At 39.8% G+C, this 26361-nt stretch overlaps 1 protein-coding gene across 3 annotated transcripts in view; it reads left to right on the top strand.

Annotated features, from left to right (window-relative positions):
- The window catches only part of SPG11 (SPG11 vesicle trafficking associated, spatacsin), a 63662-nt gene that overhangs the window by 31611 nt on the left and 5690 nt on the right, over positions 1 to 26361 (top strand). For all 3 annotated transcript variants that reach the window (XM_039490893.1, XM_039490892.1, XM_039490894.1), the window contains 18 exons: positions 2324 to 2529; positions 3304 to 3412; positions 3980 to 4139; positions 6344 to 6616; positions 6889 to 7089; positions 7426 to 7533; positions 9856 to 10018; positions 10479 to 10693; positions 11117 to 11864; positions 13260 to 13402; positions 15025 to 15223; positions 16010 to 16147; positions 19501 to 19634; positions 20336 to 20443; positions 21105 to 21273; positions 22176 to 22264; positions 22906 to 23061; positions 24913 to 25064. In XM_039490893.1, the coding sequence (XP_039346827.1) occupies positions 2324 to 2529; positions 3304 to 3412; positions 3980 to 4139; positions 6344 to 6616; positions 6889 to 7089; positions 7426 to 7533; positions 9856 to 10018; positions 10479 to 10693; positions 11117 to 11864; positions 13260 to 13402; positions 15025 to 15223; positions 16010 to 16147; positions 19501 to 19634; positions 20336 to 20443; positions 21105 to 21273; positions 22176 to 22264; positions 22906 to 23061; positions 24913 to 25064 (3471 nt within the window). The remainder of the gene's footprint in view (positions 1 to 2323; positions 2530 to 3303; positions 3413 to 3979; positions 4140 to 6343; positions 6617 to 6888; positions 7090 to 7425; positions 7534 to 9855; positions 10019 to 10478; positions 10694 to 11116; positions 11865 to 13259; positions 13403 to 15024; positions 15224 to 16009; positions 16148 to 19500; positions 19635 to 20335; positions 20444 to 21104; positions 21274 to 22175; positions 22265 to 22905; positions 23062 to 24912; positions 25065 to 26361) is intronic.

The following is a 26361-nucleotide window of genomic DNA, read 5'->3' as shown; positions in this document are numbered from 1 at the left end:
ACCCCACTTTGGAGACCACTGGTATAGAGGCATGCTAGGAAAAAATTAAAATGAGAAGCAAGAATGTCCTGCTAGAAATACTTGCAGCTTTCTATTTTGAAATGTCATTTATTGTGTATCACATATAGATGTTCACTACAAAAATCATTTTAAAAACAAAAAAAGTAAAGAATAGTGAAAATGAAAAGTATAGATTAAGTGGTTGGATGGTGGAGTTTTAGGCCCAAGGAAGTTGATTTTTGAAAATTACTTTATGTAAGTAAATTGGGAGTGTTTGTATGAGTTCGTATACAAGGGGCGGAATATAGAAAGGATTGCCTTTGGTTAATAGGTTGTTGGGTGTGTGATTAATATATAGAGTCTGCTTTTGAAAACAAAGGGCATCTAGTTTCTTCATACACATGCCAAGTCTGTTTTACCTGAGTGGAGTACTCATGTTAATGGTTGCAGGATTGGGCCTAGACTTGAAAATTAACATTAGATAAAGGGGAAATGCCTGTTATTTTTTTCTTTCCTTATCCGTTCCTTCACTAACGGTATTAATTTCCATTTCCCTATTTAAACTAAAGGAAATATAAATCAAGTGTGAATTTAATCTCGCTTTTAATTTATAGAAGTTATTTAGCTAAATATAAAATGCAATCCCAGAATCTGAGACACAAATAAGAAGTCAGTCTTAAAGTACATTAACAAAAACAATAGGAAAGGTTGCTTATTTTCATCTTCAGTGTCTATGTGGCATTTTATTTGTATTAATTAGTGTGAAAATAACACCATCAATCTGAAATCTAATAAACTTCAAAAAGTTAAAAGTAGTTACACTTAGTACACCTGCCTTTGTGTCTCCATCTTTTGTTGCTGTGTGAAACATAAGCAAAAAGGTAACTTCACTGGCTATATGAGGGAAACAGTGAAAATGTCTATAGGGGAATTGCTGCCAGCTGTACAGACTAAACACTTTGGGGAAATAGATTATTATTTCTTCTCTGATCTCTTTTGTATAGTAATTTTTGGTGTTGCTTGTAACATTAATAGGTTATTACACATCGTCAGACAGAAGTGTGTGTAATTTGACTGTGTCACTTTTAGTGTGGATGGGGTTTTGATAATATATAAACATTCATATATTCACTCACTTTTTATGGTACAAGGATCTAGAGCCGTTTTCTCCTAGTGCCTGAACTAAAGAGCAACGTTACTGGGAGACTGTTCAAAGAAGGGGCATCTTTTATCTATAGAGAGAATGTACTTTGATGCTGGAGTTCAGGTCATTTTTCAAGAAGAAATCCCTGCCTGAGGTTGATAGCAATGTAATGCTATTCATTCCTAACTTTGACTGCACAAATTTAATTTATGTAAATAAACGAAAGCTCATCCCATGACAGGTGTTAATTCCTACTTTACTACCAACCTGCTGGTTTAGAAAGATCTTCTGGAGAGTCAAAGCTTTAAAGTGCTAATATTTAAATCATACATTTTTCTGTGCTCTTGATAATTCCAGTCCTGTGTTGGACTATAGCATATGACTCCCTGTTCACTGTTGGAAAGTATTGCAGTCACTCCATTTGCTAGATTATAACATCAAAGTAATTATGTTGTTACATTTCACCTGGGCAAAGCCAAAGAGGCATTAATGTGGAGTCTTTAAATAGAGGGTGAGATTTTTCTTATAGTCCTATACCTCCAAGTACCCTACATTATTATGCTAATTACTATGGTAATATATATGCACATAAGTACATACGTGAGTTTCTGTATGTATATATGTGCATATATATTACCATAGTAATGACCATAAGATACTTGGAGGCTACAGGACTACAAGAAAAATCTCACCCCCTTATCTGTCTACCCACCCACACTCTGTAGGTAACAAATGAAACTTTTATCACTCAGTATTTGAAATAAAGTATATTCCAAATATTCAGTGGGAGTATTCAGGTGCCATTCTGAGCATGCCTTGGTTGCATTGTCACTAATAACATTGCCTGCATATCAGAATCATTTTTCTAAATTATGGAATCATTTTCTTTGGCTTCAAGGTTTTATAAAAGCTTATTGAAACAAATTTCAAATTCTGGCCCAATTTTAAGGTATGTCCATTTAACATTTTTCATGTGGGATGTTTTATTCTCTTTCCTATATTCAGGTCCACATTTGCTCTAGGCAGTTACCGTATTTCCAGCACAATTAAACTTATTCTAAATTCAGTTGATTGTATTTTTCAGCAATTGTAGGTATTAGTTTATATTGTGAATTATTGTGTTTTGAAATTTCAGTCATAATTGCTATTAAATTGACTTTAACATTTCCTTTGTTTTAGGATTCAGCAAGCAGGGAATGAAGCCTACGCTCTAGCTCTTTCTTTCTTTTATATACCTTCAATAGGAGCAGCATGTATTTGTTTTCTAGAGTTACTTGGTCTTGACAGCCTTAAACTTCGGGTTGATATTAAAGTTGCAAATATAATTTGGAACTTCAAGTCTAGAAATGAAGATTCTCAACACAATTTAATAAGAGCATCCTTGGGTAGAGTATACTTTTGCATATTTTATAATTATTGAGCAGTATAAAATAGATATCGGAGGATGAAGACAGTTATGTGCCCAGCCTGAATAATATCCAAGAAGTGTAGGAGGAGCACCCTTCCTTTAAGGGGTTAAGAGCTTTGCCATTCTTACATACCCATTTTTCACTAATCTGTGGAGGGGGTAATCCCATGGTTAATCCAGACTCAGCTGACTGATAAAATAGTAAAGGCTCTGTGCGCCAAAGGGGCGGCTGGAACTGGAATAGTCTACATGACTCATATGCAACACATTGGTGTCAATCTGCTACCCAAAGGCATAGAGTAATCGCTCTTCCAAAAATGGTAGTCAGTTTTTGTTTAATATTGTAACATAACAAGATGATTAGAAGAAAAATGCCAAATTCTTCTTCCCCTGCTGCGTTCATTCTGTAAACTACGTAGAAATTAGATATTTGAACTTGACAGTGAGAATTTTTCTAGGAAGAACTTAAATTAAGAAAATTACATTTTTAACTAGGGTTCCATGTGATGTAGCTTTTTTCTCCAGTTAGGAAACCTAACTAGTTTTCTGGTTTGTTTAGCTTTTGTGTGATAAAGCTCTTTAAAGTATGTTTATTTAAATATAGGACAAATTTTTCAAAAGTGCCTAAGTTAGAAGCCTAACAAAAGTGATGTAGCGACTTAGGAGAATTTACCTAAGCACTTTTGAAAAATTTCCTTACTATAATGTGAAAACAGAGCCCCAGTAATATTATTTTAATTTTTTTAAATAGTTGAAAAGCTAACAAAATTGGTGGATGGCGAAAAAACAGCAGCAGCAGAAGTGCTTATCTCCTTGGAAGAAGCTTTTTGGGATAAAATCGAACATCAAGAAATAAAGAAGTGAGTGAACTACACTTTTAATGCTCTTTATGCTGGCCAACTGATATAAAGCACTGAATTTTACCCTCCATGTGGTCAGGCATTACCATGTGTCATAGAGACAGCTACTCTGCATGGCCGGTGCAGTAAACAAAACCTATGAGCAACAAGTGTTTCCACATTGTGGAGGTAAGAAATGAGTCCTCTTTGTATATCGAATACCGTAGGCAGTAGGCCTCCATCAGCACTCGTAATAAAGAAGGGAAGCTAGTGCATAACTTTGACTGTGCTACCTTTACTGCTGTACTGGGACTTCGGAATTAGGAGCCAAGAGTGATTGGAATTCCTCGCAAAGGCAAAATGGTTGTGAAAATTGGGAATGTGGATGGGCAAAGAATGTAGGGTTAGGCTCCCAAGATCAAATCTGATCCAGTCCCTGCTGAAATCTCAGGAAGGGAATCTTGATTCATTACAATTGGAAGACCTGCCTGCATCTGTAGCTGTTAAATACGGGAAGATGAAAGGACAATTACTACTTAAATAAGTGGACACTTTTTTTTTAGTTAAAATTCTTTCATTTCTATACAGAACATCCAGTGACTCTAGAAGACAGTGGTCTTTGGTGATGCAGTTCTGTAAGCTCCATGATATCAAATTGAGTACATCTTACCTAAAGGAATGTGCTAGATCCAATGACTGGCTGCAGTTCATCATCCAGACCCAGATGTACAGCTACCAAATAGATGAGGTGAGCTACTGTTTAATTTAAAAACAACAAGAGACATTTTAAACAACAAGCATTGTAATTGGTGTAGTCTTTGTTGTTAAGATTTTTTTAAAGCACATCTCTCTTTAAAGAAACAACATCAAAATTAAATCTAGTCAGTTTAATGATGTTAGAAATTGTTTCAGGCTCTTAAATTGCCCATGAATCTCCCTATCATTTCTTTTTTTTTTACGGTCACATTTTCTTGTTTTTTTGCATAATATTTTTCTCTGTCCTTCCTGTTGCTATGTGAAAAGCTGACACAAAAAATAGCAGCAGGCTTTACAGCAGAAGCAGTAATGACTATACACAAAGTACTGTCAAATGCACATGAATAATTGGTAAAATAGAAGTTTTTATTCTAGTCTTTTAATTATATTAACATGAGGAGTTAATTTCTATCAGTAGTAGGTATAGCTGAACCTCAGAGTTACGAACACCAGAGTTATGAACTGACCAGTCAACCACACACCTCCTTTGGAATCAGAAGTACACAATCCAGCAGCAGCAGACCCCCCCAAAAAAGCAAATGCAGGACAGTGCTGTGTTAAATGTAAACTACTAAAAAAATAAAGGGAAAGTTTAAAAAAAAAAAAAAAGATTTGACAAGGCAAAGAAACAGTTTCTATGAATTTCATTTAAATTAGGATGGTTAAAAGCAGCATTTTTCTTCTGCCCAGTAAAGTTTCAAAGCTGCATTAAGTCAATATTCAGTTGTAAACTTTTGGAAGAACAACCACATAATGTTTTGTTCAGTGTTTTGAATATTTCAGAGTTCGAACCAACTCCGTTCTCAAGGGAACTCTGAGGTTCTACTGTATAACATTTTCAGACAGAAGTGACTTAATTTGAGTGTCCTTTGCGGTGAGCTGGATTCATAAATACCTGTCCAAATGGGACTTAATTCTGTTTTAATTTTACTTATGGCTATGGTATGTTCATCCTGGATTTTTAGGTTTAGTTCATTTTTAAAAATTAAATGTTTCAGCTACTATTTATGTATTGGAGATATGTTAATATTTGCAGCGATATCATTTGTATTAATAAAATGTTTTGTTTCACATATAGAATGATTAATTAATGGTATTGTCGGGGTGCAAATATTTATGCTGTAATCATATTATGTGTTTTGGGAGAGTTTCATAAGTCTTCCACTTTTACCGTGCAACATAATCTTTAAAAATACCTGATCTAGGTAAAATATTGTACAAGTAGGTGATCACTCATTAAATGGGACCTAAAAAAAGTCAGGCTTAGAATTTGTATTTATTAAGCTAAAAAGCTTCTCCAGAAGACCAGAGTCTCCCTTCTAAGAAACAACTGTGAACTGCAAATACACTTCAATTATGGACTAGTTTAAAATAAAATCAAGGTATTAAAATATATTCACACACCCGATTTAACTATCTGTTGTATAATCAGCATAGTAACTGGGAAGGTTAAATTGATATAGCCAGAACTTCTGAAATATTCATAAATATATTTGCAATTTTTACTGTCTGTAGAAGACACATACTTACTGTAGAATTTTTCAGTCTTGTTACACTATGTACATTATACAGCATTGCTGTGATAATCTTTGGCAGCCCACATGTATAATAAGAACCACTGTAGGTAACTCCCATTGAAATTGGTGAGATTTGAACACACACATCTGGCACAATCGGCCCCTAAGGTATCTTTTCACAAATACTAGCATATTGTCTCTTATACAAACAATTCCAGGCTGGAATTTTCAAAGAAGCCTAAGAGAGCTAGGCTCTCAAATCCTGTTGCCAGTGGGGAGCTTAATTTAGGCTTCTTTGAAAATCCTACCCTGAATGTTTTCAGAGTAGAAAAATATAAGTAAGTGTGCATTCACCTGCAAATAAACCTCAGGTAGCAACTCACTGAAAAATTCCTTTCCACGATATACCGTCTATGCCAGGGATGTCATTGGGGCTGAAAATGAGTGTATGTTTTATGTAAAGGGAGGAATTTCAATATTTTATTGTGATATTGTGCATTTCTAGAACACTTTCATCTGTAGATCTCCAGCAATATACCTTGTAAAATCGGTTTGATAAAATGCCTTCTGTGTTTACTTTTATTTCAAGTACACAACAGCTCCGCCCCCCCTTCCTCCTCCTCCCCCCTTGCTCTCTGAAAGTTTTCTATATGTAAATACCTTTGATTATCTTTTCTAGGTCATTTCCATTCTTCAAGATTTCACTCCCATTTTGCAAGATCATTTGATGCTGGCCTTTGAGAACTTGCAGCGCTCTCGCTGTGATACAGGGAATCATCACAACAACAACACCAGTTCACTCAAGACTGAACACAGGCAGAGCGAACATACAAGTGATCTCTTTCAAATTCTGTTGTGCTGTCAAGAAAGTCCTAACCCTGGGTGCTACCTTTTGGCTGAAGGAGTGAGGCACCATGCTCCTTTCTTGAGTGTCTTAGCAGCCTGTTTTCAGGTAAGAATTATTCAAAAGTATTTCTCTCTCTTTTAGAGGTGTGATGCAATACAAGGAAAAATCTACACATCTGGAGACAATTCAGAAAATTATTTCACATACTTATGTTAGAGGGGAAATATATACGTTGTATACACCAAGTATTCCTCAATTATCAAAATAATTTGATTAGTATGACCTGTCATGACACAGTTCATGTGGTGTTTGACAGCTCTCTAGCTAGATTACTAAGCAATAAGAGAATGTGTCTGACTTTCTTGTCCATTTGGCAGGATGCCAACATTATTCACTGTCTCTGTGTTTGGATCATTACCTCTGTGGATAATGTTACTGCTGCTGAAGCAACAAACCATATTCAAGGCTCAGTAGAAAATCATAAATGGGATCTTCATGACCTTTCTACCATCTGGAAGATGTTTTTAAGAAGACAAAAAAGTAAAACTCTCATGAATGGTTTCCAGCTCTTTCTTAAGGTAATGTCTTACATAGGTATTTTTAGCCTATATTTTTTTCTGTGTGTTTAGATCTCCTGTACTAGAGATTCTCTTATTTACATAGAGGAGGCTTTCCACCCTGTCTTTCAAGTTATTTGCAAGCTAATCCACTGTGCTACTTAGCCCTATGAGAAAATATTAGACTTGGAAAATAAACAGTTACAAACTTGCAAATAATTTGTCAGGTTTATATACCTTTTTGTAAACAACAAACCAAGACAACCATTGTTCTTAGACCGATTGATACAAACTTTCCATTTATTAGACAAATATACTTTCAGTGGAGTTTTGTAACCTTTTTGTTTATCTTTAAAGGATTCCCCTTTATTACATATGCTGGAGATGTATGAACTGTGCATGGACTACAAAAAATACAATGAAGCCAAAACCAAACTCCACAACTTTCAGACAAGTCTTGCAAATGTAAGCAGATGTTTGTAAATGTCTTTGCTTAGATGTCATCATATTACAGTTTGATGTTTTCTGATGCCATAGGCTAAAACAAAAAAATAGGAGTCTTCTTAACATAATTCAGGAGATGATTTTGGAGTAATAGGTGTCCAACAACTCCTCCATCATTTCTACTTGGTGGAAAGCCTGAATTTTGGAGTAAAAAGGAGCCAGTTGCTTGAATAAACTACATGCACTTCTAAATCAGTACATTTTAATTATTTAGGGCCAGATTGTGATACCCTAATTCACAAGAAGTAGTATCTTACTCCATGAGCAATCCCGTTGACTTCAGTAGGATTATATGATGGTCCTTAGGGTGCCCAGGACTGAGAGTCACCTTGTTACCCGCCTGCCGCCAGTAAGAGGGAGATCTGCTTGTGCTTCAGTGGGTGTCACCTCCCTGATACCTCCAGCCTGTTAATCACCCAAGCAACCTGGTCTGACTTATGCCAATCCTTACTTTGACTTGCAGGTTAACAGTAGGTGCACTCACAGTAATACCATGTCTGCTGTCCCCAGGTGAACAGTGCAGACACCTGCTTGAATGATTCTACTCAGGATTATCTCCTTGTAAAATACCACAGCACTGAGACATATTTATAGTGAAAACAATCATAAGTTTATTATTAAAGATCAAGATTTTAGGGATAATGACTAAGGATAACGGAAACATATATAAAACAAAATCATAGCCTGATTCCTGGAAGCTAAATTTAACAGGCTAACCGTTAGTCTAAATAAGTTTATCTTAACCAAAATATCTTTAACAGCATTTCAACCAAGCCTGGTTGAGATCCTATTTTCCTTAATGGAATTGCACTGCCCGATTACTTCCTCGCTGCAGGATAAAGAGATGTCTTCCTGGCTTTCCTCCTAATATTTCCCAAAGTTCATGGTCTGTACTTCAGAGTCAGGATGACCCCCACCCCCTCCCCGTTTATTCTCTGGTGTGCTGCTTTCCTGTTGGGTTCCCACCCCCCACTGACTTTGTATGTAAATGACTCCCTATTGTGTTAATTTACCATGCTTAATTTACATGCGGACTGATAGGGACTGGTGAATAAACATCCATTGTCAGGCAAAAAGCTGTTTGTCAAGTCTGCCTTCATACGGACTTAGGAATGTACTTTTTTTGCATACGTACATGACTCCTTACACAATACTTGTTTTCACAATGATATTAATGACCAGCATGATTCTGGCTTTTATTTAAGACCTCACTTGAAATTCTTTGGTGAGCATGAATGTACACATCAGGATATTCTTGTAACCCCCCTTGCTAGTAGTCACTGAAGGGTTCTTAGGGTCACAGATTCCTTATGGTGTAAGGTACTGTTCGGGTGAGTAATGGTGTCTCATTCTCCGGGCCTTAGTAAATAGCATTAATTCTAGTAATAAAGTGAAAATGATGGTGCTGATAAGGTGGTAACTTTCAGAAAAAATCTTCTTGGGCTAAACAGTTGCTCTTCAATATATTGGCTGCTTTCTGAAAAATGGAAGTTTTTGAAAGGGGCTGCAAGATCACCTTGGTGCAGCAATCTCAAAGACCACATTGACTTATTCTTTGAAAACAGTTGAGCCAAGTTACACCTAAGCAAGCCCATTAAGGCCCTGATTCAGCAATTGGTGTCAGTGGGACTGAAGCATGTGTAATGTTGAGCACATGCTCAAGTCCTTTGCTAGATCAGCAACTACCTGGGGACAGAATTTGGCCCACAAGTTGCTGAGACTCAAATTCATAGAGGGAATATTTGTTTTCTTTACATTGTCAGAGCTAGACATACAACTACTACTCCTGCTCTCCCCTCTATATCTCTTTATTCTTCCAGTTTTCTTGGTTTCCTAAACTAACATTTCATGTCCTTAGTGTTGGTTGTTTTCCTTCTTGTAACTCAAGTCAAGGCTAGGTCCGTTTCCTTTTCCTACTCAGAGCATCATGTTGTGACCCCATGTAGTGGGTATGTATATAAAGCAATGGGGTACATCAGGGCTAATGAAGGTTTTTTTCCTACCTATCCATGGTCTTCCCAACATTTTATCTACTCAGTTGATACAGATTTTCAGGGGAAATTGCCAGAAATCTTGTCTATAAGCACAGAAAGTGAACTATTTCCAGATTAAAATCAAGATATTGGTGATGTTGCAACACGTTTTTTTAGAGCCACATCTTGTATATTAGAATTGGTATTATCTAGTTTTCAGTGTGACCTCATCTAACTAGAAACAAGTTGTATTTATATTCACTGCAGAATATGCTTGTAAGAAATTTACAAATCCTTTTTATTTAAACAGCTTAAAATTGCAGATAAGCCAACACCTTCAGTAATATCAGTACCATGGCTGGAGTCACAGGCATTCTTTCTTCTTGAATTGATGATGCAGCAATGTAGAACACAGTATGAATTAGGAAAACTCTTACAGCTCTTTGCAGATATAGATAAACTTCTACCTGATGGTAAGAACAGTTTTTTGTATTAGATGGTCTGGTTGCTTTAACAACTTCAAAATGTATTAGAATGATTAAAAAAATCTAACCCTGTGAGAAGTGTACTTTAAAAATTACATGTTCTGCACTAATGTTGTACTGTAGCTTGGGTTATGTTACTATTTATTTTTATGGAAAGAGGAAAACATGATAAACTTGTATTGTAAATCTGCAGGTAGTATTGTACTATAATGTGAAGGAATTTCTGAAGGCAGCCGGTGTGAAACTAGTGAGAAGTATATGGAAAATGAACAGAAATGTTCCAGTTTTAAACTGAAAATGCATTGTGATCATATGAAAACTTCAGTATGTTAAACATATACATATACTCCATTCCCCACAGGCTTACAAGTTGTTGAAAATGTGTATCAGTGACTTCTTCAATTAAAGAATAGTTGCCTTAATATTTGTACTGTCTCTTCTGAAACAGGCCCAGATGTGAAGAAACTATGTGCACTCAGTCAGATTTTGAAGGATTCATCTATATCTATTAATCGCTCTATCCTGACCAGTTATGACACAGAACATTTTCAGAATGAATGCAGATCAATTCTAGAGCAGCTGCAAGAGAGAGGATTGTTCTCACTGGCGAGGAAGGTTGCTGAATTAGCTGAACTGCCTGTGGACGGTGTGGTTATCCAAGAGGTATAGTATAGTTATCTAATGTTGTTTTTTGCTTAAAGTAAAATGTTTACACAGTCAAGTTTCTTTTCTGGTTGTTAAGCTCCCATACATCTGATAGTATCAGAAGTTTTCACCAACATGAGGATGCCATCCAGAAGGGCCTAGAAATGGCATGTGTAAATTGCCTTAATTTGAAATATTATTCAGTTTATCTGCTAGTCATCTGAACTTTCAGAATGCTGTGCTGAACAAAATAGTGACATTTTATTACTTGCTGTATCATTCTATTATTTGTATTTATCCAGCAAAACAGATGTGCCTAGTACTTTACAGACTGGGACTGTAATTCATTATTCTAGTGTTCTAATGTTGGTGCATATTTATTCAGGAAATGAGAATTGTTTCAGTAGGATAAGTCCTTTACGGCTTTTATGAATTTTGCAGGTACTTCAAGATTTACATCTTTTAAAGCACATTGGACAGTGGCATCAAAAACAGACTAGAATTGACTTCTGGAAAAAATGTCATGATAGTTTTATGAAAAATTCCATCTCCAACAAAGCAGCATCTGACTTTTTCTTAGCTCAGGCAAACATAGTGTCTGAATCTTCAGCTGATGAGAAGGTAAATAACATTATGGAGAAACATCTGCTGCTTACCTTGGCTGGCCATTGGCTGGCACAGAGTGACTCTGTGGCACTGGACAAATTAGAAGAAATAGAGAAACAGATCTGGCTTTGTTGCATTGCACAACAAACCTTAAATAGAGATGATGGATTGGTCAAGTCAAGATTTTCTCACCAGGTTTCAGTGAGTGGTGAACTTTCCTTTGATAACTTAGCTAAGGAGTTTTCCTTTTCAAAGCTAACTGCTCTGAATACATCAAAATATTTACAACTTGATGGTCTTGCATTCCAAGATATGTCTGAAAACATGCTGGATAAAGCTGAGGTAGAATCGCTTAGCTTTCTGATTGGTCGTCTTCTAGATGAAGGAAGCATACATGAAGCCAGCCGTGTTTGCCGGTATTTTCACTTTTATAGCAGAGATGTTTCATTGGTATTGCACTGCAGAGCACTGGCCTCTGGGGAAGCTGATCTAAACAATTTACACCCAGACGTTCGCGCTATTCTTCTAGTGGGAGATACAGCAGATGAGAGAGACACACCTCAGCCCAGAAGATTACAAAGCAGTAAGTAATCCTAGCAGTCATAGAATCATAGAATATCAGGGTTGGAAGAGACCTCAGGCGGTCATCTAGTCCAACCCCCTGCTCAAAACAGGACCAATTCCCAACTAAATCATCCCAGACAGGGCTTTGTCAAGCCTGACCTTCAAAACCTCCAAGTCAGCTGCAGACATTTGACAAGTTGTCAGATTTCTATAGATTCCTCCTTGTGTAACAAAATTAATTTCCCCAGAAATTCTGGGGGATTTCTAACAACATCCCATACTGAACATATATACTTCAGGCAAGATTATTCTATAAACAATCTCATGTCATCCCTTAAATATCCATTCTTAATAGATTTGCAGTTTTCTTTAGCCAAAGTGCTACAAAACAGCAGAATGCTAATCTACATTCCTGCTTTTGGAGTACAAATTTTAGATTAGCTTGAATGTAGTTTATAGTGCTGCAGAGTGGGGAAGATTTTTTTAATAATACATGTTTTATTAGTACATTTTTTCCCAATATTTGCATGTTATAAGGGAACATTGTTTTCTATTAATAGTGCAAAAAATAGTGATAACATCTTATGTTATCTGTATGTGTGTGTGTGTGCATGCAATCTAATAAAAATAACTCTATCAGCGAGAACCAGAATGTTTCTTGCTAGAACTAAATGTATTAATCCCATTTTGAGGCTGCAGAAAGATAGCTGAACACTGTCTGGGCTGCTTTATATACTTGTATTCAGATGGTTTTAAGAATTTCACAACTGATGTTGTAATTGATAATACTGTGTTGTGTGGTGGGTTTTTAATGATGCTCATCTCCTAAAACATCGTTAGGGTCAGGGCCGGCTTTAAGCTGATTTCCCCAAAATCAGGCCCCACGCCTAAGAGGGCCCCGCGCCCTAAAGAAGAGCGCCTAACTTTTTAATTTAAGAGCGCGGTGGTCCGGGTCTTCGGCGGCATTTCGGCAGCGGGTCCTTCACTCGCTCCGGGTCTTCGGCGGCATTTCGGCGGCAGGTCCTTCACTCGCTCCGGGTCTTCGGCGGCATTTCGGCGGCAGGTCCTTTACTCGCTCCGGGTCTTCGGCGGCATTTCGGCGGCAGGTCCTTCAGTGCCGCGGAAGACCTGGAGCGAGTGAAGGACCTATCGCCGAAGTGCCATCAAAGACCTGGGTCGCCGCCGGGTATTCAGATTGGGCCCCACACTTCCTAAAGCCAGCCCTGATTAGGGTAACTCTCCCATTCTTCACAAATACTGTGAGTTCCATTTTTAAAGATTGAAAAACTATAGCACATAATGTTTGCACTGATTCCTGGAGTTTTATTCTAGGTGTGAGCCTTTGTTTTTACAAGCCCGACCAGTGTGCTTTTTCCTTTGAGATGCACATTTTCAGTATTCACTTTGCTTCCAGCCTCAAGTGTAGAAAATTGGTCACATGTCCTGGCTCCATCTCCAGATGATCTGGTTATTACCAGTCTGAGGACTCTAATCGATGAGTGTGTTCATGGGAGGAACTACTGCAGACAAGTCCTCTGTTTGTATGAGCTTTCCAAGGTATGTGTCTGGCAACATTTACCAGAATTATCATGTCGCTTGTCTCAAGCCAACCCAGAGTTATGGAGACTAAAGCTATTGTGAAGTCACAAAATAATTTACTAGGTGCTCATTCCTGAACACTTTTGAGCGCTGAAACGAAAAATAAGGGGGATATTTATCAAATTGTAACATGGCCCACTACTCGGACAAATCCTCGATACGATCAAGTATTGAAATGAACAAAACCCTTCTGATCTGTCATCTTACTTCACTAAGCCAAATTCCTACCTATGTCTCTTTAATTGGCCTATTTTAAAATGTTTTAGTCATTTTGGTACTTTAAGTCTAAAAATTACATGTTGCCTTCCGAAGGCCTAACATCAATTTCAAATCTGAGTGGAGGGCTGCAGCAGAGATACAGCAGAGAGGTATTCTGCAAACCCTCCGTTCTGTGGCAGCTGTCTGCTACAGGGATGTTTGCAGGTGGGCTCTGCAGATCCACTGGGCCAACCCCAGGTGTGGCAAAAGTAGTGGGCTACATCCGCTGCTGCTCCTCTTCTTCATGGCCTTCCTGTGTGGCTGTAGCCCAACTGCCCAGGTTGGGCAGAGGATTCTGCTCCAGACGTTCTTTGTTCCGTCCCCAAGATTTGCCCCTTAGTTTTGGAACGTAGCATTTGCGCTGCTGAATCAAACCAGCAGCGTATCTAGTCTAGTATCCTGGACACATCAGTGTCTACTTCTTGTTCCTGCGGGGCTAGCTGTCTTTACATGTAGGATTCTTTTTAAGCTGGAATTTGCAGCTTTTGCATTGAGGCTTTGGGATTATTTGGCGGTGAGAAGGTTAATCTGATCAGTGAACACTGTGGAATGATCTTTAGTAAAACAAGAAAATTCTAGCGTGTGAAAGCATTTTTTATCTGTTTTGATATAGTCCCCAATTAAGAAACAGGACAGCTGTTCAGCACACATTTAACTTAAAGCAAAAAGTTAAACATGCATTAAAATGCTTTCTTGCATCAAACCCTTAGTAGTTAACATACACAAATCAATGCAATATTGATTTGTACAAAGATGGGTTAGACCAGCGGTGGCCAACCTGAGCCTGAGAAGGAGCCAGAATTTGCCAATGTACATTGCCAAAGAGCCCCAGTAATATGTCAGCAGCCCCCCATCAGCTCCCACCCTCCCGTTCCCAGTGTCTCTCGCCCACTGGCAGCCCCACCGATCAGCACCTCCCAATCAACTGTTTTGTGGCGTGCAGGAGGCTCTGTGGGGGAGGAGCGAGGGCACTGCAGGCTATGGGGAGGGAGCGGGAAGGGGTGGAGTGGGGGCAGGGCCTGTGGCAGAGCCAGGGGTTGAGCAGTGAGCACCCCCCAGCACACTGGAAAGTTGGCGCCTGTAGCTCCAGCCTCGGAGTTGGTGCCTGTACAAGGAGCCGCATATTAACTTCTGAAGAGCCGCATGTGGCTGCGGAGCCACAGGTTGGCCACCCCGGGTTAGACCTAGATCTGCTTTTTTACACACAATTTTGAATAATCTTGTTTGTTTTCAATATGATAGAGCTTTGTTGGTGAATACCTACTCTGTCATGTGCATTTTTCTCTATGTAGCATTTTTAAAATATGCTGTACGCTTTTTAGGAACTGAATTGCTCCTACGGTGAAATATCAGCCCATGATTCTGAAAAGGTGCTTCGAGCGATCCTTTCATCCCAGCAGCCTGACCGATGCAAGAAAGCCCAGGTGTTCATCACAACACAGGGTCTCCGGTCTGAAACTGTGGCAGAACTTGTGGCTGAAGAAATCATGCAGGAGTTACTGGTATCTTCTGAAAGGAAAGGTGATGATGGTGGTTTATTGTGTGTTTCACCTCTGCATGCATCCGATGTCCTTTTTAAAAACTTTTGGTTTGTAAAGTGTGTGTGTGTTGGAAAAACACTTGCTGACAGTGTATATGTGGTAACTATAGTATTCAGTGTTTATGCAATACTTTGAAACTGTAAAGCTCTATTCATGTATTAAGTGTTGTTAGCTGTTTACCTTGTTGTATCCAGTGTTTTGTTGCTTTAATGAAGGTTCTTACAAACAAGACTTTTAATAGCAAAAAATGTGCTGTCTGTTTTTGTTTTTAAATAACAAGTCATGGCCTTAGTAACTCCAGCCATCCACCTTGTGAGCGAGACTCCTCCATTAATTTCTTACAAAGGCAAGAACGGGAGAGTGGCCTGGTATTTTAAAGATTTGTGTATTTTTTTTTCATGGCAAAATAAATGATATTTTGCTCAAATAATATGAATTGGTTTGAATTGTTTTCTATAAATGGTGAGGCTTTTTTCAGCTGTGACAAAGTCAATGTATTTTTGGATAAGAAACAATCGGTCTTAGCTGTAACAAACAATATAGCCTTGCAGTGGGTTTGTATTGGATTGATCTGGCAAAGAAAAAGTGTGTGACTTTTAGACATAAATGATTGGACTAAAAGGGCCCTCTTGGATTATATCGTTCCAGCCTCTGCATCAGGCAGGAAGAGGATACGCTCTGTTTTCCATAAATGTAGGTTAACCTTTCCTCCAAGAACAATTACTGTTTGTGACATAACTGTCTGTGTCTCTCATTGTATGCACAGGGCAAAAGCAGATTGTGAACCCAGCTAATGAGACTCAAGCATTCCTAGAGTTGGCCAAATTGTGCAAGGATCATACACTGGTTGGCATGAAGTTATTGGATAAAATTTCATCTGTACCTCGTGGGGAACTATCTTGCAGTAAGTAAATAGTAAATAATACTATATGTAACTAGCATTATAATAACACTGACTATTTTGGGCTCTGTATTACATCATGAAGTGTTTGGAGCACTTGTGAGAGGAATATTCATTACTGATTTTTTTTTTTCTAAAAACCCTAAAAATTATTAAAGAGAAATTTCAAAATGTATTCACAAGAAATAGATCAAAGCATAAGTACCTGGGGCATCCATACAGGAATTCCCTATTCTCTCGAAGACTGAAGAGGAGTTCTTGTATTGATAGCTTGGAAATCTCAGGTCAATAAGTTGTTATTTAAAGTTTTGTGGATGGATTTAGAAAAGTCTTCTGGCCAAATTCTTAGGAAGGTGATTTAACAGCATGGTATTTTACATATTTCCTTGTTAAATATTTATAGGTCGTCTTTGGCCAAAACTTCACTCCCATTGTAGAGCTGTCCATTCATGGACACAGTGTAATTACGCTTACAAAATGTAACCAGGATACTTTTGGCAGCCAGCCAGCAGTGGCTAAGTAAGGTCCTTTATAAATACTGAACATGTCCCACTGAGAAAAAGGATAAGGACAGGGTTTTAGTGAGAGTTCTCTGTCCCAAAGATTACCAACATTAACCTGGAAAGTCTCCATTCAGATCATCTCTAGTACGTTGGGATAATCTACAGCCTGAAAAGAGCTTTATTCAGAAACAAAATCTTGGTAAAAGTTAAGGGTTGAAAGTGTGTTACAATAGAATCCAGCTAATTACACCCCCACCCGGCCCCAAAAACCCCCACTTTTTTTCTTAGATTTTTTAAAACAGAAAGCCAAGTTTTGAGAATGAAGAATTAAAAGATCCAGACAGTTTTCCACTTCAATATAATCTTTCATTAGTCGCTTTTATCCCACTGGACTTGCACTGTCACCCAACCTTAACTTTGCCCCCTTATTTTGTTCTGTTATGGAGATATGATGTAGGACAAATGCTGTTTTCATATACTGATTATTAAACTTTAAAAGGGGAAGTCCCAGGGAATATTCAGTTATGCCAGAGTTCTCTAGCTTTTCCCATTGTAATTTCTGGGTATTGGAGTAGAACAACATTTTTATGAATGGAATGGGAACCAGTGATTAGTCTAATGTTCTGAAATGTGTTGATTACATGGTGGTTAAGGTTTTTGTAAATTATGATGCACCTTGCATGTATTTGTCATTTATGTTGTGTATCAGAGGGGTAGCCGTGTAGTCTGGGATATCTAAAAAACAACAAAGAATGCTGCACAGATATAGACACACAGCAGCAGCGCAGCATGAGCTGACGTGTGTGAATGTGAAAGAAAGAAGAAAAAGAGGTATTCACAGCTGCAGAAGCAGAGTTCGTCTATGTTATCTCTGGTGCCTTTTGTTGCTATGTTGTGTAGTAGCTAACATTTTATAATGAGTGACAATGTAGCGTGTGTGTTTATTTGTATTGTGGTTGTGCCTAGGAGCTGTCATGGAGCAGGATCCCATTGTTCTGGGTGGTGTTATGGTATATTAAAACTGATTCTCTATAGGAAAAAGAACTGCATAATATGCTACTCATTTATGCTATTTCATTTATAAGAAAACTGTCTGGATCTTTTAACTTTTTGAACACATTTTTGCATACCTTGGGGGCGACAGAGTAATTCCAGTGTAATGATCATGGATGAGCAAAATAGCTTCCCATTTCCTTTCTGTCGGTGCCTGGGAGCCTTCTTACCTCTTCTCTTTCCTGGGGAGAGCATCCTCTTCCCCTGCCACCTGTTTATATCCCTGCTCCGAGTCCATGGTTAACCCGTTTCCCTGCTGGCTAGTTTCAGATGCGACAGTGAAGGGCACTGTCACACAAGCCTGGATACATGCAGAAAATCTTATCTCCTCCCTTCCCCCGCCCCGCAACGTTTAATAATGTAAAACACCAAGCATTCTGCTTCCAGACCCTGCCCATTAATCAGCCACATGTGAATCTTTCATCTGTGCTCTTGTAAAATGGTTTATCTGCAAACTGATACATTTAATCCATTTTCAATTGTGGATGAGTGAACTTGTTCCATATCAAATCCCACCTGGATATCAAATATACGAATGGTCTTTTCAAACCAAGATGCAAATCTTTGGACCTTAGTGTGGAAAAATGGACTTATTGCTCCAGTGTCCTCTCATGGCTGGGCATGATGTAGCAGCTCTTTCTTCATCTACCGCCCCCTGCCACTCTGGTCCTTCTGTGGTCTCTCTTCTCCTGACTTGGCCCTCCAGAAGTCTCCTCTTCTGCAGTGTCAATGTCCCACTTGACAAGTCATTGATAGAATGTCTTCCGTTCCCCTAGGGCTCCTCTTCTGTTCCACGCAGAGTCGTGGCCCCAGGGCTCCTCTGGAGACTTCTTACCAAACTCAAAAGCAAAACACAAACTACAATGGAAGCAACTTCTTCCCCCTCCCTTGCGCTTACATTTTTAATCCATCCTGGGTCCCTCCCCCAACTCTCCATTCTTCTGCAGCATGCTGACTCTCAAGAGTTACCTCGGGGGGTCTTGTCTGTACTCTGGAGCCTCCGTTCCTGTCTATCCCAAGGCTGTCTGCCTATCAGTCGGCCTCCTCTCAGGCCCACTCCAGGAGTCTCCTTCACCCTGATGCCCTCTTCCATCAGGGCCTGTCCGAGGGTGTAAACGCCTCCTGAAGCTCCTCTTCAGCTGAATGCCTCCCTGGGTTTTTTCTCTGTAGGCCCAGGTCCTGCCCTTTTGTCAGAGCTCATCACCCAAACATGCTTCACCCTGGTGGTTTCTGTGTCTCTCTTCAGGGTCCATTCTGTACTGTTCAGAGAGGGACTGCAGTTATTTCCTTCTCTCACTGTAGACACCTCGTACTCTGAGTTTCCTGTCTTTATAGAAACTATTCGGCTTCCCCTGCTGGGACTCATCTTTCATTGGGCCTTAGCCACCCTCCAGGTGTAACCATGTGGTGTTAATTGGCCTCTCAGGCCCACATTAACCCTTTCATCCCCTGTGTGGAGTAGACCCCATCACACTTATCTTTTTAAATTGAGAACTGACCTGGCATGATGGTGGCTGGTGTATACGTTGTGCATTTGTTAAGTGGTCTCCTTTCCTTGTAAGGATTATATTCACACTGCAGAGAATAATCCAAAGGATCAGATTCTAGCACCAACTGGAAAACCACACTGAATGTGTGCCATACAGAAGCTGTCAAGGGCTAGATGCCTCCAATTCACGTCTAGTGCTTGTAACTTAAAATGATAAATCATCTGCCAAGGTAGCACCGATTTCAACAGAGATGCAGTGACTAACTTGCTCAGCTTGTTAACTGAACCACCCACATTTTCTCATTCTCTAGCTACAGAGCTGCTGATTTTGGCCCATAATTGCTTTAGTCTGACATGTCACATGGAAGGAATTATTCGAGTCCTGCAAACTGCTCGACTTCTCACGGAGGAACACTTGGCACCCAGTGAGGAGTACGGCCTTGTGGTATGTATCCATCACCATATTGTACTAACCACGCTCTGGACACAGCTCTCCATGCAAGTGGTAGCAAACCAAATGAGCATGTGGACTAGATGGCTCATGGAATTGGAACGCAAAGCTTTCACCTCTAGGTCACTGGTCTTTGCCCAGCCTACATCTACAGATACCAAAGGTTGTTACCTTTGTGATGTGTGTTTTGTGGCCTGATGATCATAGCTGCTTCTGGCCAGGTTTCCTGATCACCATAGTAGTTGGTTAGAAAAATTGATGAGGCTGTGGCAGAATGAAGGGGTGGGGAGCATGCAATGTCTTGGTTTTGGAATTTCAAGGTTTTTCAGACACTGTTTTGTGAAATGCAATGATCCAGATTACCAAGCTAACCTGCATCTTCTATTGCTGCTTAGTAAAGGCCCCAGCAGACTTGAGACCTGCCTACTTAGTGACATGAGATGTCATTCCAAGTTGGAATTACTGTAGGGGACTGGAAAGCTCACTGCATGGATTGCACTTGATGGAAAGCTTTACTTTTGGGGTCTGGTTATTTGGGCTGTTGATCATTTGCCTTTTAAAATAAAACCAAAAAAAAAAAAGAAAAATTTCAATTTTTAAAAAAGGGGAACAAACTAACCCTAATATACACGGCTGCCTCTTTGTGAGATAAGATTTTCCATCATCCACTGATCTTTATGCCATTCTCTCTAAAGGTCCGACTCCTTACTGGTATTGGAAGATATAATGAAATGACGTACATATTCGATCTGCTGCATGAGAAACATTACTTTGAAGTGCTCATGAGAAAAAAGTTAGACCCGGTAGGTGCAAAAAACAAAACAAAAAACCCCACTAATGTGTGTGTGAGAGTGAGTGAGTGAGTGAAAAAACAGATACCTTCGCTGCCAGTACATTATCTGGGGAGTTTAATAATTTATGAGTATTGGGATTGAAATCTCACCTTACAAAGTGAATGTCTTTAGATGGTTGATGAATACAAATCACAATTTTACATGAAATACTTTACCGTGTTTTCTTCTTTCTTGCATATAGTTATAAAGAGACTCATATGGTTACTTTAACAGCGTAGATTGTCTCATGATGTCCTGGACACAGTAAAAATCCATGTAGGAGGGAAGGAAAACAGCTATTTCTCACACCTCCAGTAATAGAAATTCGGAGGACACTATATATTTTGTGCTGGGTTGGACTCTTTTTGTGTTTTACATGACAGATACTCTGTTACAGAGTGCTGACTTACAATTAAACGTACAAAAATGTGGAGGCTGCCAGATGTTAGCAATTCTGTTAAGTATATAATTAGGAGTCTGCTATTCTCAGTGATACTTTAATCATAGTCCCATTATGTGTTGAAATGTTTGAGGGGCAACTTAAGGTGGCGTGGATTTGATTTTCCTTGCAAGTTCTCTAATAAAGCGCAAATCTCTGAATGCCTGTTCTGATGCCCTTTCTCCTAACCAGAGTGGAACTCTGAAGACAGCTCTGCTAGATTACATAAAGCGCTGTCGGCCAGGGGACAGTGAAAAGCACAATATGATAGCCCTGTGCTTTAGCATGTGTCGAGAAATTGGAGAGAATCATGAGGCAGCTGCTTGTATACAGCTTAAGCTCATTGAATCTCAACCATGGGGTGAGTAGGAATTATGGAACCACGACTAAGTGTGTTTGAATATAGCTTCTTGTATAAGCGTATTGCATCACTGTGCATCATCAAAAAATGGCTTAATTTAAAATATTTTGTAAATTAAAGGCATTTTTTCTGTTAGATGCATTGTTGTTTAAGTGAGATATGGCTGGTAAGCACCGTTTCAGTTGCCTTTCCTGCTGACGTGCACGTAAAAATGGAAAAATCCATGTCCATCAGCAGGATGCACTGAGTGGCCCAATTAGCCAGGCTCAGAGGTATTATTTGGTTGCTCTTCCCTTCCAGAAAGTTGTGGCATTCCTGGGTTTTGTGCCGGTGGAACACCCCATTAGCACGACTAACCAGGCGTGTCCCAGTGTGTTAGGACATTATGCAGTTTTCAAAGTATTTTCTACCTTTGTGGGTATAATAATAGATTACTTTAGCCAGCCTAAGCTTCCAGTGGTTGCATGTAGCTCTGATGTCATAGTGAATGGAGCATGTAGGAGTGTCACTGTGGAACAAGACCCAGTGATGTAAAGGGATCTAAAACACTTGAGTTCTGCTGAATGCTTTCTTTAACCTGGTTTGTTGAGGGCAGTCTACACACATGACAAAAGCAAATGGATATTTTGTATTTGTTTTCAAATCACCTTTAAAACTCCTGATTAGATTCTTGTAATTGCTTGGAATTTTGTTCTATACACAGCAGAGCAGCATTTCTTACGCTTTGTGCAGAGTTAGGGCATGAGATGCTTTCTAAGATATTTTGGCATGTTGCTGCCTTCTGAAATGTTGGTAGACAGAAATTTTCAAATATGAGTTACAAAAGTGTTTGTTTCATATTGTCTGCTGCTGCAGCTGTAAAAGCCAGGGGTGCTTGCTTTAATGTTCTTTTTCCATTTCAGAAGAGTCTCTCAGAGATGTGCCCAACTTAAAGAAACTGTTGATGAAAGCTCTGACACTCTTTATTGATGCAGCCGAAAGTTATTCTAAGGTAAATTGAGATGGAATTTGAACTTTGAAAAGTATTAATTATCAGCATTGGCCAAGTAAGGCTGAGAGATGGATTAAGGCTGAAGAGCAGGCAGAGCTTCCCTGGGAGTGATGCTCAGAGACCCATCCTGGTTGGAGAGGAAAAGGTGCTTGTGAAGCAGCCGCCGGTGATGTGCCCCACTGCAGTGCGAGGGGAAAAGAGATCCCTCTGACAGAGCCTAATACCTGGGCCTGGTTATCCACGTGACCACTGAATCAAAGAGTAATTTATTGCTCCCTGCTCAGCTGTTAAGTATCTGGGATTAAATTTAGCAGCTTTCATCTCATGGGAAGGAGAGAATCAGTTGGCTTTGGTGCTGAGCTAACACTTTTAACTTGGGGTGAGGGAAAGCAGAAGGGTATTAAAGGTGTGATCAAAGACTAGCCTCCACATATTACAATAAAAGTGAGTTGCTGAGTGGGGCTTCATATATACGTGCATTGAAAGTGATTAATCAAAGAAACTGCAGTGATTTACAAGACAAAATACCAACATAGGTCTGAAGCCTCCAGAGCTGTGCTTGGGAACATGTACCACAGATTCCCTATAGAAACGCTACTCCAGAGCTTGGTTTTGCTTTTCTGTTTCGACTCTTTCATTAGGATTCCTGTGTCCGCCAGTCCTTGCGCTGCAACCGGTTGACAAAGCTGATAACTCTCCAGCTTCACTTTCTGAACACCAATCAGAGCACGATGTTGATTAACCTGAACAGACAGAACCTGATGGATTGCATCATGTCCTTGCCCAGATTCTACCAGGTACGGTGACTGAGTAAGGGATGCTGCCTCCATTTCACTCACCACAGCATTATAAAGGCTCACAAGGTGAAATGCTGCTCCCCAGGTTTAGAATAGAAAATATGTTTGAGAATAAAGACAGCTGGTGGCAGTGGCCATGTTACAGGCAGGTGACAGCACCTGCAGCCCCAGCAGTGTGGGAAGCCAATGGGAAAAGGCATTTTCCTTCTCAGTTCTGTAATTCACTCAAGGCAAGAAGGTCCTCAGACAGAAAGAAAGACTTTTTAAAGAGAACAAATAGCCCTTCAACACCAGAGATGGACCCTCCCTCCAACAGCAAGTTGAAGTGAGAATATTCTGGCCTCTTTGGCTTTCAAAGTTAAAGGAGATGAATTCTCCAGACAAAATATGTTCCCCAGTTGTGTGTCCTGTCCTTCCTTTCCCCCTCCCGCCATGTTCTTAAAGAAATGTTAGGGGACCTGCCACACCATGTTTGTATGTTAGCTACAAAAGGATCTCTCAGAACTGGGTGACTGGGCAACAAAATGGCAGATGAAATTCAATGTTGATAAATGCAAAGTAATGCACATTGGAAAACATAATCCCACCTATACATACTAAATGATGAGGTCTAAACTGGCTGTTAGCACTCAAGAAAGAGATCTTGGAGTCACTGTGGATAGTTCTCTGAAAACATCCACTCGTGCAGCGGCAGTAAAAAAGCGAACAGAATGTTTGGAATCATTAAGAAAGGAATAGATAATAAGGCAGAAAATATCATATTGCCTCTATATAAATTCATGGTACGCCCACATCTTGAATACTGCATGCAGATGTGGTCGCCCTATCTCAAAAAAGTTATACTGGAACTGGAGAAGGTTCAGAAAAGGGCAACAAAAATGATTAGAGGTATGGAACAGCTGCCGTATGAGGCGAGATTAATAAAACTAGAACTTTTCAGCTTGGAAAAGAGACAACTAAGGGTGGATATGATTGAGGTCTATAAAATCATGACTGGTGTGGAGAAAGTGAATAAGGAAGTGTTATTTACTCATTCTTATAACACAAGAACTAGGGGTCACCAAATGAAATTAATAGGCAACAGGTTTAAAGCAAACAAAAGGAAGTATTTTTTCACACAACACACAGCCAACATATGGAACTCCTTGCCAGAGGATGTTGTGAAGGCCAAGTCTATAACAGGGTTCAAAAAAGAACTAGCTAAGTTCATGGAGGACAGAACCATCAATGGCTATTAGCCAGGATTGGCAGCAGTGTCCCCTTAGCCTCTGTTTGCCAGAAGCTGGGAATGGGTGACGGGATGAATCACTTGATGGTTACCTGGTCTGTTCATTCCCTCTGGGGCACCTGGCACTGGCCACTGTCGGAAGACAGGATACTGGGCTAGATGGACCTTTGGTCTGACCCAGTCTGGCCATTCTTATGTTAATGTTTGAATGTGTTTATATGTCAATCTTCTGGGTCTATTACAAATTCCTGCCTTCTCCTTTGTCACCTCTCAGGGCCCCAAACTGCTCCAAATTCCCTTTAACTTCAGTAAGAACAGAATCTTCTAGCCTTGAATTTCCCCCCTATTCTCAAGTTTCTTCTTCCCTCTCCATCATACCTACTCCACACGCCTCTGTTTATCTATAGTTTCACACTGACCCTTCCATTCCTCCTTAAAAGAATGGCCTTGAGACAAGAGTGTAAGAGCTGAGCCAGAGAGGCCATGGCAGTCTGCACCTGAAATGCGTCAGTACTGCCGAAGTGCAAACAAAAGCAGGCAAAACCACGTGGCTGGAAAGCTTCATCAGTTAAACCAGCTTGTGGCCCATCCTAGTCAGTAATTCTGGCATGTTCTCCTTCTAGGCTGCTATCGTGGCTGAGGCTTATGACTTTGTTCCAGACTGGGCTGAAGTTCTGTATCAACAAGTGATTATAAAGGGTGACTTCAACTACCTGGAAGAATTTAAGCAACAAAGGTTACTCAAATCTAACGTGTTTGAGGAGATTGCGAAGAAGTAAGTATTTCTGCAACCCTGCCTGGCTATGCCTTTTGGCTTTCTGGCAGGTGACTTCAAAGAGAGGGGTTTGATTTGTATTTGCTTATGGAGTACAAGTTGTCTGGCTCGGGGTCGGTACAGTACCCTGCTTGGGGAGAGCAAAGTTCTGGAGGGATTCTTGCCCCTTATCCCCAGTCTTGAGCATGTTGTGTTGTGGAGACCATGTGGCTGGCCCTCTGGAGCACGGTAAAGTAACCTGCCTGCCTGTCTAAGAGCAGCAGTGCTAGGTTGGGCTCTGAGGTAACTGTTTGCTCTGCCCTCCTTGCCAAGTGTCATGGTGGAAGGAGATCTGGGAAAGTTGAAGGGTAAAATGGTGATCCCAAAGTGAGTGGCATGGAGATCCCCTGAGTACTAGTTGTAGTTGAGTTTTGTTGTTCTCTCACATGACCTTCTCTCAAGATAGTAGAGACACTGTTTCAAAAATTGTGCTATTTGCAGGCCAGTGTGAAAACAGGTTTAATTTATTAATTCATCAGTGCTTAAAGTCAATTCATAACGTAGATCACTTGTTTTTATATGTACAAAACTAGAGTTTTTGTTGAGCTAAAAAATTATTTCCTGAATGAAACTAGTTACACTGTTGTTCTTACTTTAATTGATCTCGCAAACATGTAAGAAATTAGCAGCTAATTCTTCTGTTGCATAGTCAGAAGAAGTTACTGTAACGCCATCAAATTAAATATGTTTGTCATCTCTCACATACCCAGCTCAGATCTTGATCCTTGTACCTTCTCGTTGACCTCATGTACAGGTTGGCAGACTCCAGCCCAATCTATAGCTCCTATCTGTAAAATTATACCTATCCAGAGGTGGTGTGAGAATTGCTGTGTGTGCATGTCAGTCACTAATTGCTGTGGAGGGCAAGGAGGATTGTGTGGCTAGCACAGGCAGTCTGGACACTTGGATTCTATTGCCAGCTCTGTCACAGACAATGCTGTAAAAGCCCCTTGGCTGAGTAACTACCCTACGTTATTGCTGCCACCTCTCTTGGGTTCCCTAAGCTTTGTTCTGTTGGCCCTTTGGTGCATCATATACAGAATTAGATTCACTGCTCCTGGTGGCAGGGTCCATGGTGCTATTTACTACATTGGGAGGCACTTCGCATTTGACAGCACCTGGTGTACTCTCAGCCATTTAGTGTGGTGGAGAGAATGTCCCGCAGAGCGCGGAACTCTTTAAAACCTAGTCAGATTTTTTTCTTTAACAAATGTCTAGCTTTAAAATAATCTTTGCAGAAGAGTACGGAGAAGCAAAA

The sequence above is a fragment of the Mauremys reevesii genome, linkage group 10 (assembly GCF_016161935.1).
Source record: "Mauremys reevesii isolate NIE-2019 linkage group 10, ASM1616193v1, whole genome shotgun sequence".
NCBI classification, from domain to species: Eukaryota; Metazoa; Chordata; order Testudines; family Geoemydidae; genus Mauremys; species Mauremys reevesii.
This window is presented reverse-complemented; position numbering and strand designations above follow the sequence as displayed.